The sequence below is a fragment of the Nelumbo nucifera genome, chromosome 4 (assembly GCF_055504915.1).
Source record: "Nelumbo nucifera cultivar China Antique chromosome 4, China Antique-T2T, whole genome shotgun sequence".
Taxonomy (NCBI): Eukaryota; Viridiplantae; Streptophyta; class Magnoliopsida; order Proteales; family Nelumbonaceae; genus Nelumbo; species Nelumbo nucifera.
This window is the reverse complement of record NC_142652.1, coordinates 73,089,717-73,108,455: the sequence shown is the minus strand read 5'-3', so window position 1 is coordinate 73,108,455 and position 18,739 is coordinate 73,089,717. Positions and strand designations below refer to the sequence as shown.

General features: G+C 37.8%; 1 protein-coding gene across 2 annotated transcripts; it reads left to right on the top strand.

The window, feature by feature from the left end:
* Positions 1 to 5,844: 5,844 nt before the first annotated feature.
* Positions 5,845 to 14,013, top strand: LOC104611226 (uncharacterized). Of its 2 annotated transcripts, none has more exons than XM_010278199.2 (6): positions 5,845 to 6,156; positions 11,153 to 11,534; positions 11,770 to 11,966; positions 12,063 to 12,204; positions 12,432 to 12,591; positions 13,544 to 14,013. In XM_010278199.2, exons 1-6 carry the CDS (start codon positions 6,089 to 6,091, stop codon positions 13,567 to 13,569), a joined length of 975 nt encoding a protein of 324 aa, XP_010276501.1. In that variant the 5' UTR covers positions 5,845 to 6,088; the 3' UTR covers positions 13,570 to 14,013. The 2 variants fall into 2 exon arrangements, with proteins under 2 accessions (XP_010276501.1, XP_088760677.1); XM_088904551.1 differs by having other exon boundaries at positions 5,886 to 6,156; positions 13,788 to 14,013.
* Positions 14,014 to 18,739: the final 4,726 nt, after the last annotated feature.

Here is an 18,739-nt window from a genome sequence, read left to right as displayed (position 1 = left end):
TAATAATATAAATACTGCTTGGCCGACTGGGAGATGTGATGTTGAGTCTTCCAGTTCGAACCAGAATTCTCCCTTCTCTCTCTCTCTTTCTTCCACCTTTCTCCTTCTACATAACTGATCTCAAATAGACAGAACTCTAAGGCAGAACCGAATTATAACATGGTATCAGAGCAACTTGAATCTGCCTAGATTTCTGCTTGCCTAGGTTTCTATTCTCTGCACACCCTATCTAGGGTTTTTCCTCTTTTTTCTGCATTTGATTGGAGATAAGGGAAAGGGCTGAAAAGGAGTGGTCGCCCTTTTCCCTTGGAGGTTTCTATGCCTCCAATCAGGTTGTATGTGGTCGGTTGCTGTGATTTCTAAGATTGCCCTCTCCTAGTAGAGGAAGAATAGAGGGCCGAACTGTGTGTGCAGTGGCTGTCTTGTGTGGACTGATTTCCTGCTCATATGGTTGTTACTTCAGTGATAAGGTAAGAGATCTCAGTGCATGATATCTGTTATGGATTAAATAGGAAGTGTGTTTCAGACCATATGCTAGGGTTTCATACAGTAATGTGCTAGGGTTTATGCTGGTTTCTTTGTGCATTTCGAAGGAAGAGATCTGATCATATAGTGGTGAGATTTCAGGTAGTTGTAGGAGTAGGGTTTGTGGTGTAAAGAACTCACTTTTTAGCAACAACAAGTGCTGAAATCAGTGTGACAGGTGTGATCTAGGGTTTGTGGTGTAAAGAGCACACATTCCAGCAACAATAAGTGTTGTAATCAGTGTGACAGGTGTGACCTAGTGGTGTGTAGTGTGCAGATCTCAGTGATAATAGAATTCAACAAGTGTGCAGAATCGGTGATAACATAATGGGAGATAATAGTGATTATAAACCTAGTGTGATGGTGCCTACAGACTACCTGAATGTTCAGATGACCTCCATTAAATTAAATGGAGAGAATTATGTGCCTTGGGCTAAATTCGTCGAAGTCTTTCTGAGGGCAAAGAAGAAGGTAAAACACATCAGAGAGGAGAAACCCTCATTTGACTCTCACGAGTATGAAGACTGGGAGCAAGATTAGTGTGATAGTATGGAATAGTATGGAACCCAGGATTAGATCATCACATGGTTGTGGAATAGTATGGAACCCAGGATTAGTGTGAACTTCATGTTTCTTGATACTACCAAAGATGTGTGGAACCATGCGAAGAAATTGTATTCGGGGCAGGACAATACAACCAGAGTTTATCAGTTGTATCAAGAGTACTTTAACTTGCAATAGGGCAATCAGAGTCTTGAGGAGTACTATGCCAACATGAGAAACATACGTAATGAGTTGAATGTCTATTATCCTCTTACTTCTGTTGTCAAGATTCAGCAACAACAGAGAGAACAACTTGATGTGACTAGATTTTTGGTGGGACTAAAGTCTGAATATGAACCAGTACGGGCTCAGATATTAGGAGGATCAACTCTTCCCTACTTAGAAGAGGTATTTGCTCAACTCCGGAAGATTTCTATCGGAACTATTGAGAACTCTAATATCTCAGATAGATCTGCCTTTGCTGTATCGAGAGGCCGTGGTGTTAGAGGTGGAGCTAGGGGAGCTCAGTCTGGCCGTGGTGGTGGTAGTGGTTCTGCGTATGGCCGAAGTGGCAATGGTGGGTCTACTCATAATCGTGGTGGTGGTTGTATTGGGGGCTGAGATTCAGGGGGAGCCCGTGGTAGAGGACGTGGCTCAGGCCTGAGGAAGTGCACTCATTGTGGTATGGATGGACATACAATCAACTATTGTTATGATCTACATGGTCCTCTCTCAACCTGGGCCAATCATGCCGCAACCGGTGACAGAAGTTTTAGCTTTAGACAAGAGAATCATTCATCTGATCAGATGCCTCCTACATCCACAGATGGTCCCGTGAAGGAGATGGTGAGTGTTCCCCGTGATGAATATGAGAGGTTTATCCAATCACAGCAGAACACGATGACTTTCGCTCACTCAGGTATGGCTTGGCTAGCATCCACATCCAATCCCTAGATCATTGACTCTGGAGCCTCTGATCACATGACTGGAACTCCGGGTGTGTTTTCCTCCTTATCTCATTGTAGTGTTCCCCGTGATGAATATGAGAGGTTTATCCAATCACAGCAGAACACGACGACTTCCGCTCACTCAGGTATGGTTTGTCTAGCATTCACACCCAATCCCTGGATCATTGACTCTGGAGCCTCCGATCACATGACTGGAACTCCAGGTGTGTTTTCCTCCTTATCTCATTGCTCAACATCCCAATCTGTCACCCTTGCTAATGGTTCAACATCCTCAATTTGTGGTGTTGGTAATGTTGACCTAGATCCTTTATCCCTCTCCTCAATTCTGTATGTTCCTAAATTGCCTTTTAATCTTATGTCTGTTAGTAAGCTGACCAAATCACTTAACTGCTTCATTACCTTTTATCCTTCTATGTGTGTTTTTCAGGATCTCAAGACGGGGATGAAGATTGGTGGAGGACATGAAGTAAGTGAACTGTATTATCTTGACGGTGGTGGCGGTAGAACTTCAACAGCTCTCCAGTCATCTCTTTCTCCTCTCCAGTGGCACTACCGATTTGGTCATCCGTCGCTAAAAGTCTTAAAGTCCTTGGTTCCGTCCTTGAGTCAGCTTTTTGTTTTGGATTGTGAGTCGTATCAGTTTGGGAAACACCATCGTGTTCCCTTTAGTTCTAGGGTTGATAACCGTGTGTTGAGTCATTTTTCTTTAGTTCATTCAGATGTTTGGGGTCCCTATAAAGTGATGTCATATAATGGATACAGATATTTTGTCATTTTTGTGGATGATTTTTCAAGGATGACGTGGCTCTATTTAATGAAAGAAAGAAGTGAATTGTTTACCATTTTTCAAAAATTTTATGCTAAGATTCGTAACCAATTTGGTACCCACATCAAAGTTTTCCGTTTTGATAATGGCCGCGAATATTTATCCTCATCATTTTAGGAATACCTGGACCAACACGGCATTATACATCAGACCTCGTGTACCTACGCCCCACAACAAAACGGGGTGGCTGAGAGAAAGAATTGCCATCTCCTTGAAACAACAAGATCCCTTATGCTTCACATGCATGTTCCCAAACCTTTTTGGAGTGATGCCGTGCTTACGTCTTGCTTTCTGATTAATCGGATGCCCACGTTCATCCTTGATGGTCATTCTCCGTTTTGGGTCTTGTTTCCCACTTTGTCTCTGTTTCCTCTTAAGCCGAGAGTTTTTTGGTGTGTCTGCTTCGTTCATAATCTGGGTCCCGGGAATGACAAGTTCGATGTCCGTTCTCTCAAGTGCATCTTCCTTGGCTGCTCTCGGACCCATAAAGGGTATAGGTGTTACCATCCTGGTTCTCGATGGTCCTTTGTGTGTGCTGATGTCAGCTTCTTTGAGTTTACTCCGTTCTTTTTGGGGTCCGGTGATTCTTCTTCCTCCTCATCACCTCCTCCTCTTCCACTTTCCGTTGTCGACCCTCCTTCCTTTGTTCCAGTCGTGACCAAACCCTTGCCTCTGGTGCCACCACCTGTTGAACGGCCACCTATCCGTCATGTGTATACACATCACCCACGCACACCAGCTACTACTCCTCCGGCTACATCTCCATCGACGGATCCGGCACCAGACTCGCACTTAGCATCTGAGCTTGATCTACCCATTGCTTTGCGGAAAGGTAAACGTATTTGCACCCTTCATCCCATTTCTAATTATGTTTCTCTTACTCACCTTTCCGCTTCCCATCGCCAGTTTGTCACCCTGTTATCATCAGTTGTTGTCCCTAAAGATGTCCAGGAAGCCCTTGCCTCTCCAGGGTGGTGCCAAGCCATGGAAGAACTCTCAGCCCTTCATCATAATCATACTTGGGACCTCACTGCTCTTCCTCCTGGGAAGCAAGTTGTTGGTTGTAAATGGGTTTATACGGTTAAGTATCTGCCCGATGGTAGTGTTGAACGCCTGAAAGCGTGGTTGGTTGCTAAACGATACTCCCAAACCTATGGTATTGACTACACAGAGACATTCTCACCAGTTACTAAGATAGGCTCAGTTTGTGTTGTGATCTCACTTGCAGCCATGTATGAGTGGCCACTATATCAGCTTGATATCAAGAATGCTTTTCTACATGGTAACTTACTCGAGGAGGTCTACATGGAGCAACCTCCAGGGTTTGTTGCTCAGGGGGAGGATGGTAAAGTGTGCAGACTAAGGAAGGCTATATATGGGCTTAAACAGTCTCCTCGAGCGTGGTTTGGTAGGTTCAGTGAGGTGACTGGGCCAGTTCTATGTCTGATAGGCGGTCTACTACAGGCTATTGCACGTTTCTGGGAGGTAACCTGGTGACATGGAAAAGTAAAAAGCAGACGGTTGTGGCAAGAAGCAGTGCAGAAGCAGAATATAGGGCTATGGCGCACACCGCTTGTGAATTAGTGTGGCTAAGGAACCTTTTACAGGAAGTAGGGTACAACATTAACACTCCAATGAAGCTCTATTGTGATAATCAGGCTGCAGTTCATATCTCCTCTAATCCAGTGTTTCATGAAAGAACCAAGCACATTGAGGTTGACTGTCACTTTGTGAGGGAGAAGGTGTTGAATGGAGAGCTAGACACTACACATGTTAATACAGAAAATCTGTGGGCTGACCTATTTACAAAAGGCTTGAGTCGGGGAAGAGTGGACTACATATGTAACAAGCTGGTGAGTAGTTGATATTTAATTTGATGAAAGCTACATTTTCAATCTAGTCCAGTCAAATGGATTGAAGTGTGGTTTATGGAACGAAAACTCAAAAAACAGTTAATCTTAACTGAATCCTATATTATCATGTTTAAGTATCCTTTGTCAAGTTTGGTCTCTTGGGAGAAATAGCTAGTTTTTACTCTTTTGGTTTAATAGGAAAAATAGAATATTGAACACATGAGTTTGTTTTTTGTTTGGTTCTTTTTGAAAATTTGAAAGGACAAAAGAGTAACAAGTTTTGTTTAAGTCCTTTTGAAAAACCGAGGGTATATTTAAGTCAATTTATTACAAGTATTTAAGTTTATTTTTAAGGAAAATTTCTGATCAGTGCCTGTATTTTGACTTGTGTGACAATTTGGTCCCCAAAATTTAAAATGCAATAATCCGAAACCTGAACTTTCAAAATGTGACAATTCAGTACCTACCGTTAACCAGTTCGTTAATTAGCCGTTAAGTGACATTTGAAAAGTTAAAAATGCCCTTCAAAGGCCATATAATTCTCTTTATCAACCATTCAAATATTGACAAATAAAATCAGTAGTCCCAAATTCTAGATCCTTCTATTAAAAAAAATTGGTGATTGTTTAGAAGAATCTAAAATTTGAGACTGTTCATTTTATTGTCAATGTTTGGATGGTTGATAAAGAGAATTAAATGGTATTCTTAAGGTATTTTTGACTTTTCAAATGTTACTTAACAGCTGATTAATGGACTGGCTAACAATACTGGGTTGTCACATTTTGAAAATTCGAATACTAAATTATCGCATTTTAAAGTTTAGAGACCGAGGGTATTGATCCGAAATTTTCATCATATTATTACTCTTTTTAATTTTCAAATTTTATCATAATTATAATATATCTAAAATTCAAATACAATATAAAAAATAATTATCACGTACAATAAACGTGCTTAATTACTATTTAACGAAAAAAGTCCTAATTTGAATCCGACTATTCGAGATTGATGAATTCGGCTGCACTTCCTACCGCTCCGTTAATTTAGTACGTCAAATGATCACGTGCCTATCGTTCAGGTGACATGTGCTTTGCAAGAAATTTACGCGTGTCATGCTCTGTCTGTATTTGCCTTGAAAGATCTCCTCGTTGTCGTTGCCTCTTTTCCCAATCCAACTCAGCTCCCCTCCTGCCCTCTCTCTCTCTCTCTCCGGAACATTCTCGACTCTCCCCCCCGCCAAAACGGGGAGAGTTCCATCGTTCTATCTATGACCTAACCATAAACAAATAGAAACTCTACAGAGTTCCTGGAACTAGAGAAACATTTCCGGACACTGACCGGTGAGAACGCGGCCAACTGGTGGAAAGTCGACGATGGCTATGGAGGCCGAGGCTGCACCTGCCGAATTGGCTCTCTCTGAAACCGACATCAATTGGGACAGGTTGGTTTTCTCTCTTTTTTCCCTTCTACCTTTCTTCTCACTGAGATTTCATTTATTTTCTTTTCTCTCTGTTTCCAATTATAAGGTTGGAGTAACCTGGCACTGGCTTATGATTGTCTTATGATTCGTATTTTAGTTACAGCTATCGATACGTAAACTAAATGTTGACATTATAAACTCTGCACTGCGCATCATATCATATGTTATTAGCAAACATTAACGACTTCATAGACTATAATTTTCGTTCCAAAACCACGTAAACCTTAATAATCACTATTCACAAACACATGAGCGAACTGAGAAAGTATTATATGGCTGTAGTCTCAAGTGTGGTGTTTTCAGCGGAATGCATTTTGCAGACTTCACATTAGCTGATACCCCTTGGCATAATAGGGCCATACGCTTTTAAGGTTCTGCTGTTTATGATGTCTTCTTCTGTTACTGTGTTGAAGTGATAACAACTTTATACTAAATATATGGTGCATTGAGAAGGTAAGTGGGTACTCGAGTGAAGGTTTTAAAGCGGTATCCTTTATGGCGCTTATACCTATTTAATCGAACTAATAAGCATTTGGAGTATTCATTTATGCTTCTGAATGAAACATAGGGTGGAGTCATAGGGTAGATAGATAGTATCACAGTAGCCCTTTGATAGCTAGTCCTCTACCTAAATCAGATCAGAGAAATCTTGGCACCTGGGTCTACGTAGGTTAGATGGTCTTGCTAAATCAGGGACGCAGAGGTCTCTTGATCGAGCTGTTTACTTTTATTGTTCAAGTAGTTTTCTTTTCTTTTGTTTGGGAAATCTGCTTCTCCATATTTTTCTGCATCATTTTTCATCCTCTGATGTGTACTCTTCTTTCTCGTGTATATCTCAATGCTTGTTTGCTCGTGGGGAAATACATGTGAATGTACAGTGTTTTCCCCTATTTCTTAATTCTTATTCTACCTGAAGACAAAAGAGAAAAATGTATGGTTTTGAGCCATAGTAATATCATTGCAATATAGAAAGTAGGAGAATAAATTTGAAATCCCATAAACTCTGCTCTCTGGTGCTCTTCTTCCTGTCTAAAGAGTGAGCACGACTTTGTAAGATATTTAAATTATGTTTTTGAATACTGTATTCAATAAATCGTTTCAGTACAAGTAATTACATTGTAAGTAGGGTAGCTCAAAGCATCAGGGTCGATTTTGTAGCCCCATGTAGGCTAACTTCGTGGATGTAACACTTGCAAGTTGCAACTCTTCATATAATGTGCTCCATCTAAGCTCTATATCATTCCATAAGTTATCTTGACTGAGATTAAGTGATGTAGGCAGCATATAGAAGGTTTTTAGCATTTGATTTGGAGGTTAGGATAATTAAGCAATGGCACAAAATGAGTGCTGTAATATGTGTTGCTAAGATGCTATTAATGTTGCCAAAATAGAAACAAATTAGAAAACACTAGAAGGTGGTACTTAAATTGGATCAGGATTCAAATTGTAATGTTCAATATAAAACTATGAAAGAATTGTTAATAGTTATGAAAAAATCATAAAAAATTAAATAATCAATTATAGAACAAGTTATGTGGACAACCGTTAAGTAAGAACAGAGTTATGAGCATTTCTGCTCTATTTGTCGATATTCCATACTGACTCAAGAAAATGAATTTAATTGCCAACTTAAGTCATTTTAATTCTTTTCATATATCAAAATGTAAATTATAGAGACAAAGATCATAGCTAATAACTCCTTTAAAAGACTAGTTATGATTTTTCTATATTGCCCAATCCAAAAACTCAGCCTAAGCTTTACAAAGAATAACTCATGAGCCAAAAAAAGAACAACTAGTGTTGAGTTCTGTAGATTTCTCAATGTCTAAAACCAACCTAAACTTCTATAAAACAACTCATGATCCAAAAAAGACTAATCATGAGTTTGTTATACTACTCAATGCCCAATGCCCATTCTTAAATATAAGTGCATACATGCAAATCAAAATGTAAAATTGTATCAAAACTCAACCAATTCTTCCTATTCACTAAAAATCATCCTCATTATTATCTTGAAGAGGTAAGTCTTCTTCTTCTTGGTCATTGTTCTTTCTTTTCCTTTTTCTTGCCCTCTTGTATATGGCATATTCTTATGGCCTATAATAAGCTTTTTGAACTTTTAGAAACTACACAATTAAAGTAGTAAAGAAAAAAGTTATTTTTTTAACAATTTATTTACATGTTATGCAACTTCACATGCCTAGTCGTTTCTTAAGATTTCTTCTCATGACTGCACCAGTCTCTTGGAAAAGCACTCATTTACACCAAGCCATTATGAATCTGTTGGAAAGGCTAAATTTTCCTTCTCTTTGAACCATCAGACTTTCATGGGCCGGGCCAGTCCCTGGGTCTCTGGCCACGCTTATCACCTAATAGAAGGGGCTTACCGTATGCCTAGGCCCGGCTGGTCTTGCACCTGAGCTTGATATAGGCTCAGGCCCAATGCTATATGGGCCTGCACTGGGCACCCAGGCTTTTGCCTACAAACTTATACATATAGAGAGAGATGAGTACATTGCGAATAGAGGAAAACAATTAGACCAAAACTTGCAGTGAAAAAAACATGGACTAGAACTTTAAAATGGTTGTTGTATTGATGTGAGGCCAAGGCCCAGAAATTTGCATGACCAGACAGGCTGGACCTTCCAGACCAGGTAGGAATGATAACTCCTACTCCATATAACTTGAACACATCAGATCAGATGTCTTATCCATTCTTTTCTCATGTCATGGTTTGATTTGTAAGTTGTATTTTGCATAGATGAGTATTTAACTTCTTTTGCTTCAACCTATTTTACTTCTTCTTTTAGTGTATGTAATGTCAAGTAGAAATATCTACCAATTATTATGTCCTCATTTAAGCAGTTGGAATTTTTCTAATAAAAATTAAACTAAACGCTTGCTTAAATGTACCCCAGCTTCGAGCTACACATCACATCCAAAAGAGCTACATGTGAGGTTCAGTATCTTTATTGCATATTTCTTCAAGTCTGGAGCAAATTCCTATAGTCATCCCGTGGAAGGTCTGTAATGCATTGTAAATGTTTATTAATAAAATAAATCAACTTAATATGATAGATTATATTAAAGAGATAAATTATGACTTAAAAATTAATAATGTACTTTTCCTATGTTATCATATTTGTATCCCTTTCAAATACGCCTTCTCAATTGAACAAGTCCATCTGCTCATCAAATTTCCCCTTCTTCCTTTATGATGACACTGCCCTCTTAAAAATACTCCAACAGCCTTTTTTTTACCTTAGATCCTCAATGTCATCCTTGAAATTGGGATCATATTTAAAGTGTGGGTTTGATAAATAACTCTCTACTTGCGTCCACTTATTATCTTTTGAACCGGCACAGATCTCTTTGCATTGCTCAGTTTCTTTTTGTAATGCTTTTTTTGCTTGATCCCCTATTCCATCTCTCATAGGGAAAATTTCCTGAGTATCCATACATGATACCTTTCATCTTCTTGGGTTTCTTACATCTTCATTTCATCCAAGGGTGCTCACAACTTCTACAAATCTTCGGGGACCAAAAAACATTGTGCCACATTCTTATTAGTTCTTTCAAGGTGATGTTTCATCTTGTTATGGTTGCGCCTTGAATTCTTTGTTGTGACCCGCTTCATGAACCCACTTCGAATTAAGTTGAGAAAAATCCCGAAGGTAAAAAGGTGGTATTGATCCGATCCATATTCAGCTTATGGGTCTGACCTAAATACAGAGAATTATGTATTTTGGGGGGTTTCTCTCTTGTATAACAAAGTCTTTGTCTTATGAGAGAAGTTGAGAGACTTCGGGTGTATTTAGGGGTTTAGGGTCATATTCAGCTTATGGATCTGACCTAAATATGGAGAATTATGTATTATGCGGGTTTCTCTCTTGTATAACTAAGTCTTTGTCTTATGAGAGAAGTTGAAAGACCTTGGGTTTATTTAGGGGTTTAGGGTTTTCTGTGAGTGAGGTTGTGAGTGCACGGTTCTGTATTTTTCTCCATTGCTGATTTCATAGTGGATTTCTGCACCTCTTTCACCCATCCGTGGATGTAGGCTATAAGCTGAACCACGTAAATTTGTGTGTTTTCTCTGTTTACTTCTTTTTATCCCTGTTTTTCTTTTTGATTTTGGGTGTCATTTGAATTTTTAGATGTTAAATAATAATATTATAAGCACCATGTAAAAATATGAAGCTAAAAAAAAATAAAAAAGAAGTTTTTGACTCACCCAATACGCACAAACATGTTTGTTAGGAGTATAAATACATTGAACCTTGGATCTACCCACATATGGAAGAAACATTAGAAGAAGATGAACAAAATGGGGAAAAAAGTAAATTTTAGACTAAAAACTTACAAAAATGGAGAACCTCAAGCTTCAAATTTCCTACATCTCGCATCTATGTAGTCCCTCTTCAAAGTAAAACTAGCAGGCACTTGAAACCATTAAGAATTGAAGGAGATATAAGGATTTTCCTAGAGGGTTTTTGGATTTCTTGTAATTGATCTCACCTTGTTGGGGAAATAGAATATTGGGGGCACTAGAGTATCCCTTAAATAGTGTTTAGAAACAGAAGAAAAAAAAAATTAAATTTGTAATTCATGGTTCCATGTCAATTCCAACTTGGCATATAAGTCACGTGACTTGGTGCAACTTAGTGGGGCTTTTTGTAAAATGCTACTCAGTTGTGTCTACCGAATCGCAAAGGTTAAGATTTGATCTGAATGGTAATTTGTTGTGGTTTAAGTGTTTAACAACATTAATGCTGTTCTGAGCTTTGAAATTATTTTCTTTTCAAAAGTTGTATTAGATGGTCTTTATATCCAAAATCTTCCATGAACTGTCTGATGTTAAGTATGCTTTCTGATGTGCTTAAAATAAATTATAACCATCTTTTACATTGATACTTTGATTCTAATGTACTTTTATTTTTGTCATGGGTCTGAACTCAAGGTTGGACAAGACAAGGTTCCATGTCATTGGAGCTATCCTCTTTACTGCACAATCAGCTTTGCTACATCCAACAGCAGTTGTAAAGACTAGAATGCAAGTAGCTAGCCCAGGACTAGCTCAAATGCATGGAATATCTGTATTCAGGCATATATTGAAGAATGATGGTGTCCCTGGTATTTTCAGAGGTTTTGGTACTTCTGCCATTGGGTCGTTGCCAGGGAGGGTCTTGGCTTTGACTTCATTGGAAGTTTCAAAAGATATGATGCTAAAGTATACTGAAGATTTGGATATGCCTGAGGCGACACGTGTTGGTATTGCAAATGGAATGGCAGGCCTAGTGTCAAATCTAGTCTCTTGTATATACTATGTTCCTTTGGATGTGGTAAGTCTACAATTTCTTCCCCATTAGCTCTTCTAAACGTTTCAGGTTCTGAAGTTTTAAGAACATGAAAGGCTTTCCAAGACCAAGAGCACCAGAGAATATCTAATAAGTGGAAATACCAAAATTGTCATCAATGCAGTCATGACTTTTTTTTTCTGCATTTAGAACCATTTTAAGATATTTATTTGCTAGGTCTCTATTCCTCACTCTAATTGTATGGCTAACAATTTCTCAGATTTGCCAAAGGCTAATGGTACAAGGCCTTCCAGGGACTGCAGTTTGTAATGGACCGATAGATGTAGTTCATAAAGTTATCAGGTCAGAGGGGATTCGTGGTATGTATAGAGGCTTTGCTCTAACTGCAGTATACCAATCCCCAGCATCTGCACTGTGGTGGGGTGCATATGGTGCTGCACAGCATGTCATCTGGAGGTACACCTCAATTGTCATTTAAACCAAAGCTTTTATCATGTGGTTCCCTACTTCTTTTGTTAACTGTTAGGGTTTCTTTCTTGTTCATGATTTTAGGAGTTTGGGGTATAGAAACGAAATGGAGAGAAAACCATCTCATTTGGAGATGGTGGTGGTTCAGGCTACAGCGGGGACTCTGGCTGGTGCTTGTTCATCAATTATTACTACTCCTATAGACACTATCAAGACACGGCTTCAGGTGAATTCCATCTGCAGTATAATTGTCTTTTAAAAATTTTTCCACCTGGATGACATTTTCTTCATAACCTTCTCATTTTGTAAATTTTGTGTTGTTTTTATTTTTCTTCATACCTGTATATTCCATTAACAATTTCTTCTGTATATGCTTTTTTGTTCTTTTTCAACTTTAGTAATGCTGCTTTGGTTTTCAAGCTTTCAATAATTCTAATATCTGTTAAAACATAGGTCCTGGATGATTATGGCATTGGAAGACCATCTGTTATCAAGACCACAAAAACGCTTCTTCAGGAAGATGGGTGGAGAGGCTTCTACAGAGGGTTTTGGCCCCGGTTCTTAAACATGTCTCTCTATGGGACTTCCATGATTGTTACATATGAACTGATAAGTATGTCCATATCCTTGCTAATTTCATTTTAAGATGGTTAGATTAGAGTCTGATGATTAGGGATAAGCGAAGGCTACCCTTAAGCTATGTTAAGATACGTGTGGTGCATGGGTGGTTGGGGCCTGCCATTTAATAATCTTGCGTAAGAGAACTGGAAAAAAAATTGCCATTTGGTCCCTTGTCCTTTTGGCTAAGGAAAAGGCACTTGATTTATTCTGTTCCTTGGGATGATCCAGAAAATTCTTTGTGAAGTTTGAAATCAACCTGGAATGAAATGGAATTCAATGTGGTTTTCTGGGGGGTAGGGTGAAACAACTTTCTGGTTATAAGAGAAAATGTTGGGGGTGTTATGTCAACATGAATGGTTTTGTTTTTGAAAACAAAAACTTCCATGTCAGAAAAAACAAGAAATTCATGTTGGCAACTTTCTGGTTATAAGAGAAAATGTGTGAAGTTTGAAATCAACCTGGAATGAAATGGAATTCAATGTGGTTTTCTGGGGGGTAGGGTGAAACAACTTTCTGGTTATAAGAGAAAATGTTGGGGGTGTTATGTCAACATGAATGGTTTTGTCTTTGAAAACAAAAACTTCCATGTCAGAAAAAACAAGATAATTCATGTTGACAACTTTCTGGTTATAAGAGAAAATGTAGGGGGTGTCATGTCAACATGAATGGTTTTGTTTTTCAAAACAAAAACAACTTCCATGTCAGAAAATGGTTTTTTTCTGGATGTTGCAGTTGTTTCCGTTTTGAAAAACAAGATAATTCATGTTGATGGGCATCCTTCAAAGTCATCCCAGAACAGAATTCAAGTTACAGGAGGCAGGGAGTTAGGGACTGTAAGGGATGATCTTAGTATAATGGTGGAAGAGATTCATGTTTTTGACCATGTGAAATTAAGTCTTTTATTGTTGTACCAAAATTCTGACTAATTAGCTTCGTTTTATCAGAGAGATTGTCTGTAAAGCAAGGTTGACATTCATAGGCTCATAGCAGATGGTTAGGTGCAATCTTATTCGAAGGTCAAGCTGCTTGGACTCTCAAGTTTATTCAGTTTTGCTCATTTTTTGTGTTGCAAGTGCAAGCTTGGGAAGAGAAAAGAGAATTTGTTTGCAGCCCGACTTTTGTTTAAGTGTTAAAATGTCATTTTGAATTATAACCAGTGATGATCATGAAACTTTTTTTTTTCTCAAGGTAGAATACACGTCGATATTAGCAACAGAACAGAAGCATCCCTGAAGGGGTTAATATGATGGCTCGGTTTGCTTCCTCTTTTATTTCACCGAGAAGGCAACAGAAGCCTCCCCATGGGGTTATATAACAAATTCAAATGTAGTTCCTCTGATATTCGGTTGAAAACGTACATTGTATCTTTTCCAACTTGAAAGCAAGAGAAGTGAACTTTCAGTTGAGCTCTTTAGACTATGGCAGTATGGCTTGCTTGCTTGGTCTTTTTGATACTGGTTGGATTTCGCCAAATGAAAAAGGTGAGTAGGGTTCCTTAAAAGGGGACAAATGACATGCCCTTGTATCAATGAAGGTAATGCTGTAGGTATAAACACAAATTCCCTGATCCTTATTTGTTATTTGTTTTAGGCTGATTAGAGGCTGAGCTTTGCTTTGGTGCAACCGTTCATTTGTTTATTCAATTGTTACTGCATGAATGGAGAAAATCCCAAGGCTCCAGCTTGGGTCTGGGGACAGCCACACAGGTTGCCATTGTCTGCAGCCACAAAACAATTATATATTTATATGTTTGGAGGATCACAACCGACCAGTTTAATTAACAAATTTTTTTTTTATTTAGTTATCAGACTAGTGTATGTACACATCAGTGTTGAACGCCACCAGAGACCTTGGGCTCGATCTCATGTCATGCACTCATGCCTAAGAAAAGAATGTCTTCGAGAGAGAGATAAACAGCTTTTTTTATATTTCTGAGCAATATCTTTCAAACAAATTTGAGAGAAGGGTGGTGTGCATTCAAAATCGTCTATGGTTCAGTGATGACAGCTTATTTTTGATGGGCAAGTGGTGACACTGTCAAGTCCGAACATGGAATTTTTTTTGGTAAACAACATGAAATTCATATAGGTTGTGTTTGTTTGTTTGGGGTGTAAATACAAAACCGTGGCTAAACCATAAATAAAAGATGCATATAGCTACAGTTTTTAAATTATCCGTAGCTATATATCCAAATCTATAACCACGGATTTTTATAAAACCATAATTATAATTCTTCTATTTATAGTTACCGTTTATTACAAAACCGTAGCTAAATGTACTAACCTACAAATGCAGTTTTTTTTTTGCAAAAACCATAGTTAAATACTCTAACCTATAGCTACGGTTTTTTGACAAACCGTAGCTAAAAGATGCAATCTATGCCCACAATTTCTTGAGAAACCATAGCTAATTGGTTCATTCTATAGAAAAATTGTGGCTATATTCCAAATAAAATAGTAAAATAATGACATTTGGCACTGCCACCTTAAAGCAATACCTATTGAAAATTATATAATAACCCTCTAACAAATGATCATATTATTGTAATAATTCAATACATGCCATGTATAATTTGAAGGCATGCATTGTTCTACAAAAAAGTACATCCAATGTTTAAAATGTATTATAAATGTCAAATTTCCCTCAATACATATTAAAGTCTACATGACTTTCAAGAAAATAGAGAAATTCTAAATATAAAAGAATTGTCCATTATCTTCAACTATGCATAAGAGTCGCTCATTGCATCTTTAACCAAGAAAGAAAAAAAAAAAAAAAAAAAAAGTAATTAGAACATTGATTACTTTGATGATGTAATTAAATAAATGTGAAGAAAGATAGGTAACAATGATTAGTTTGATCTAATTAAAACCCACTTTTGAATTTAAATTTCAAATTTGATATGGATAAGGAAAAAAACTGCAACTCATTCTGGAACCAAGCCCGAATTAAACTACCTATTAAAACTGAGAGTAATGAATTAAAATGCAAGCGCTAAAATCTAGGCAGATGAGCCTAAGTGCATGAATTCTGAAGTTGAAGTAGGGAATAGTATATTCAAAAAATAATAAAATCAATGACTATAGTGAGAGGCCTAACCATGTGAATATGAAAAGGAGACGTGTAATGCAAAGAAAAAGCAAGATCCAGACTCAAAATGAGTCGATATGTGAATCCCAAAACTGAACTGATACAAATCCAAAATAGACATCACCATGCCATTGATAATCCGTCATTGAGGTTGAATAGGGATGCATATCTAAGCAATTCTCTTCAACATAAAACCCTTTACTTTCAATTTACAATTCCAAGCCTATTTACCTTCAACCATCACTTGATTCCATCTAAAGGAAGGAACCTTGTAAAAATAATAAAACAAGCTTTATTTACTTCCATATTTCAATTCAGTAATGTGATGGAACCTGAAATTTTGAATGATGCAAAGAAGCACATCCAAGTCCTTAAGGGACAATTTCAGGATTTGAAACTTTATTTGGAAAAGAAACCTAAATATCCCACTAAGAATTCATATTTGAAAAAGAATTTTAAGAATCAAATCTAAAATCTCATTTAAGGATCGGAATTGGATTTTATATTGAGAATCTAGATTTGATAAAGGATTCTTTCATTAAATTCTTTTAAGTTGTATGTTGCATGCCAAAATCATTCAAAACTAAAATTAAGTTCTGGACAGGCGAAAGATAAAACTGCCCATAAAGGAAAATCAGATTGAAACCAAAATGAAAACACCACTTGTATATCCCAATTTAAAGAAAATGAACTTTGAGGTTATTTTCAAGTCTCATCCAAGTTCAACATTACGGACTAGTCCGGTTCTAATTTAAAAAACATTAACATATAATTCAAAGTCAACTAAAATATCCCATAATACAATGGTTAAACATGAACCATTAAATATTTCAACCTACCCATCCAGATGATAAGTCATGTAAACTAACATTCACTCACCAAGCAATAAAGACAAATTTTAATGATGGATCAGGATACCAACCAAGAAATAAAAATGCAAGCCATAAAATCCTTAGAAAATAGTTCATATTTCATAAGCACTCAATTCAGGCAACAGAAGTGAACTAAAGAAATGGAACTCCTCTTAAGACAACTTAGTTCTTAATGTAAAATACATTGATTGTGGTGCCCATCAAGTAACCTAATCATACATCATTAATCAGTAACCTATGAGGAAGGAATCAAAATTCAGCAAAAGATGTTGTAAGCCTTGTTGAGTTTCAATTTCGCTTGTGAGGCCACGTTTGTTCGAGGTGGAAAATCGAACCGGGGTAAACTTTACACTCCAGTTTGATTGTACACATGTTTGGAAAGAGTATAATTTTATACCATAAATCGGTGTAAAATTCATTTTTGAATTTTCTTTACACCAATAATCGATGTAAAATATACATCGAAATTAAGGATGTAAAACTAAAACTCATCGACTTCTATCATACTCTTCTCACCCTAACGTCTCTTTCTTCCTCTCTGTTTTAACCATCATTTTTCTCTCGCTGGCACCGATGCTTCTCCGTCAAACATCCAACATGAGATTTTGGCATTGGTGAAGCTCTAATTGGCACCGGCGATTTTGGCAATTGGGTGGGAGTCCTCTCCATCATTGACCCTTCAACCTTCCCAATAATAGAAACCCTCTTCGTCCCCAACGACAAAGCCCTCTCTCGCCTCCCTAGCTCTCTCCCTCCCGACTTCTACACACGAATGAAGTTGGCCTGAAACCAAATGCTACAACTTGTTGCAGTGGTGGACCTGAACCTAGGGTGGCAACGGCAAAACCCAATTCGATCTTCCACATCCGGATCTCTCTCTCTCTCTCTTTCTCTCTCTTCTCTTCCTCCTCCTTTTTCTTCTTCTTCTTCTTCCTCTGCTTCCCTCCTCCTTTGTTCTATTTATTAGAATCGTTGAAATCACCCGAAGATACTGTAGATCATCTTCTCTTTCGAGATGAATGCAGAATGACAATCCTTCCTCTTTCTTCACTTTGATCTTTGCCTCCCTGAAACCATCACTTCTGTTCCATCTGCTAAGCAAGTAGAATCGACTGTAGCAGTGACCACATGAAACTTCTCCTAATAGCATGATCCCTTGTCGCAGCACCAAACTCAGGCCTATATTCGAGCAAAACCGGCGACGGCGTGGCGACGCTCTCAACACTCCCTATTCTGTGTCGACGCTCTCGTTGAATGCAATGTAGCTCCCATCTCACCGAATTTATACCTTGACAACCAAACTTAGTCAGTGTAAATTTTCAAAATCTAACGGTCCCAATTTCCATTGACAACTAAACTGGTTCACATTTCCCATCAGTGTAAAACTGAATTTACACCTAAAACAAATGCAGCCCAAGGGTTTTATTAGAGGAGAGTTTTAGTTTCATTTTTGAAGGTTTTATAGAAGAGAGAGAGAGAGACGTTATTACAAGTAGGAGCACTTTTACATTGATTTTTTGATGTAAAAGTCATTCAAGATGGAGTTTTACACCGATTTTTGTTAATCTTTTACACTCCATCCAAATAGCCACAAAAATCATACCAAAGTGTAATATTACACCGGTCTAGCACTTACATCGCAAACAAACGCAGCCATAATGTTATTAAGCTTTTAAGGTTTTCCAAAAAATAAAAAAGGGTAAATTGCTGAAACCTCCCCTAAAGTTCTTGACTATTGTTGAAACCTCCCGTAAAGTTTCTTAATTGCAACCACCTTCCTTAAACTTTATGACAGTTGCAAGTAGATCTCTTCTTTTAAAATCCTCTAACAAGAGGCACAAAAATGTCCAAAATGCCCTACTCATACAGTTATTATTGAGGCTGGTTTCTACATAAAAAACAAAACAAACTTTATAAATAACAAAGAAAAGTGAATTTAAAGTTGTAGCTTTATCTTTGAGGGGCTTCGTTTTTTGGATTTTGAGAGGGGGGAAAGTTGGTCAATGGGATTTTGGTTCCCAACTTCCCATTGACCAAGAATCCCATGTTCATTTTTTAGATTAATGTGGGGACCAGGGAAATTTTATTTTCCTGGGTATCACTTACCCAGGAAAGTGATACCCATCTCCTAGGTGGGTAAATAACTTTCCCACCTAGGAGGAAAGTTGCTAGCACTTG

Coding starts and splice junctions, on each gene's coding strand:
- LOC104611226 (XM_088904551.1), top strand. CDS start 6,089: ATGGCTATGGAGGCCGAGGCTGCACCTGCCGAATTGGCTCTCTCTGAA. Junction 6,157..11,152: donor ACCGACATCAATTGGGACAG/GTTGGTTTTCTC, acceptor TCTGAACTCAAG/GTTGGACAAGACAAGGTTCC. Junction 11,535..11,769: donor ACTATGTTCCTTTGGATGTG/GTAAGTCTACAA, acceptor ACAATTTCTCAG/ATTTGCCAAAGGCTAATGGT.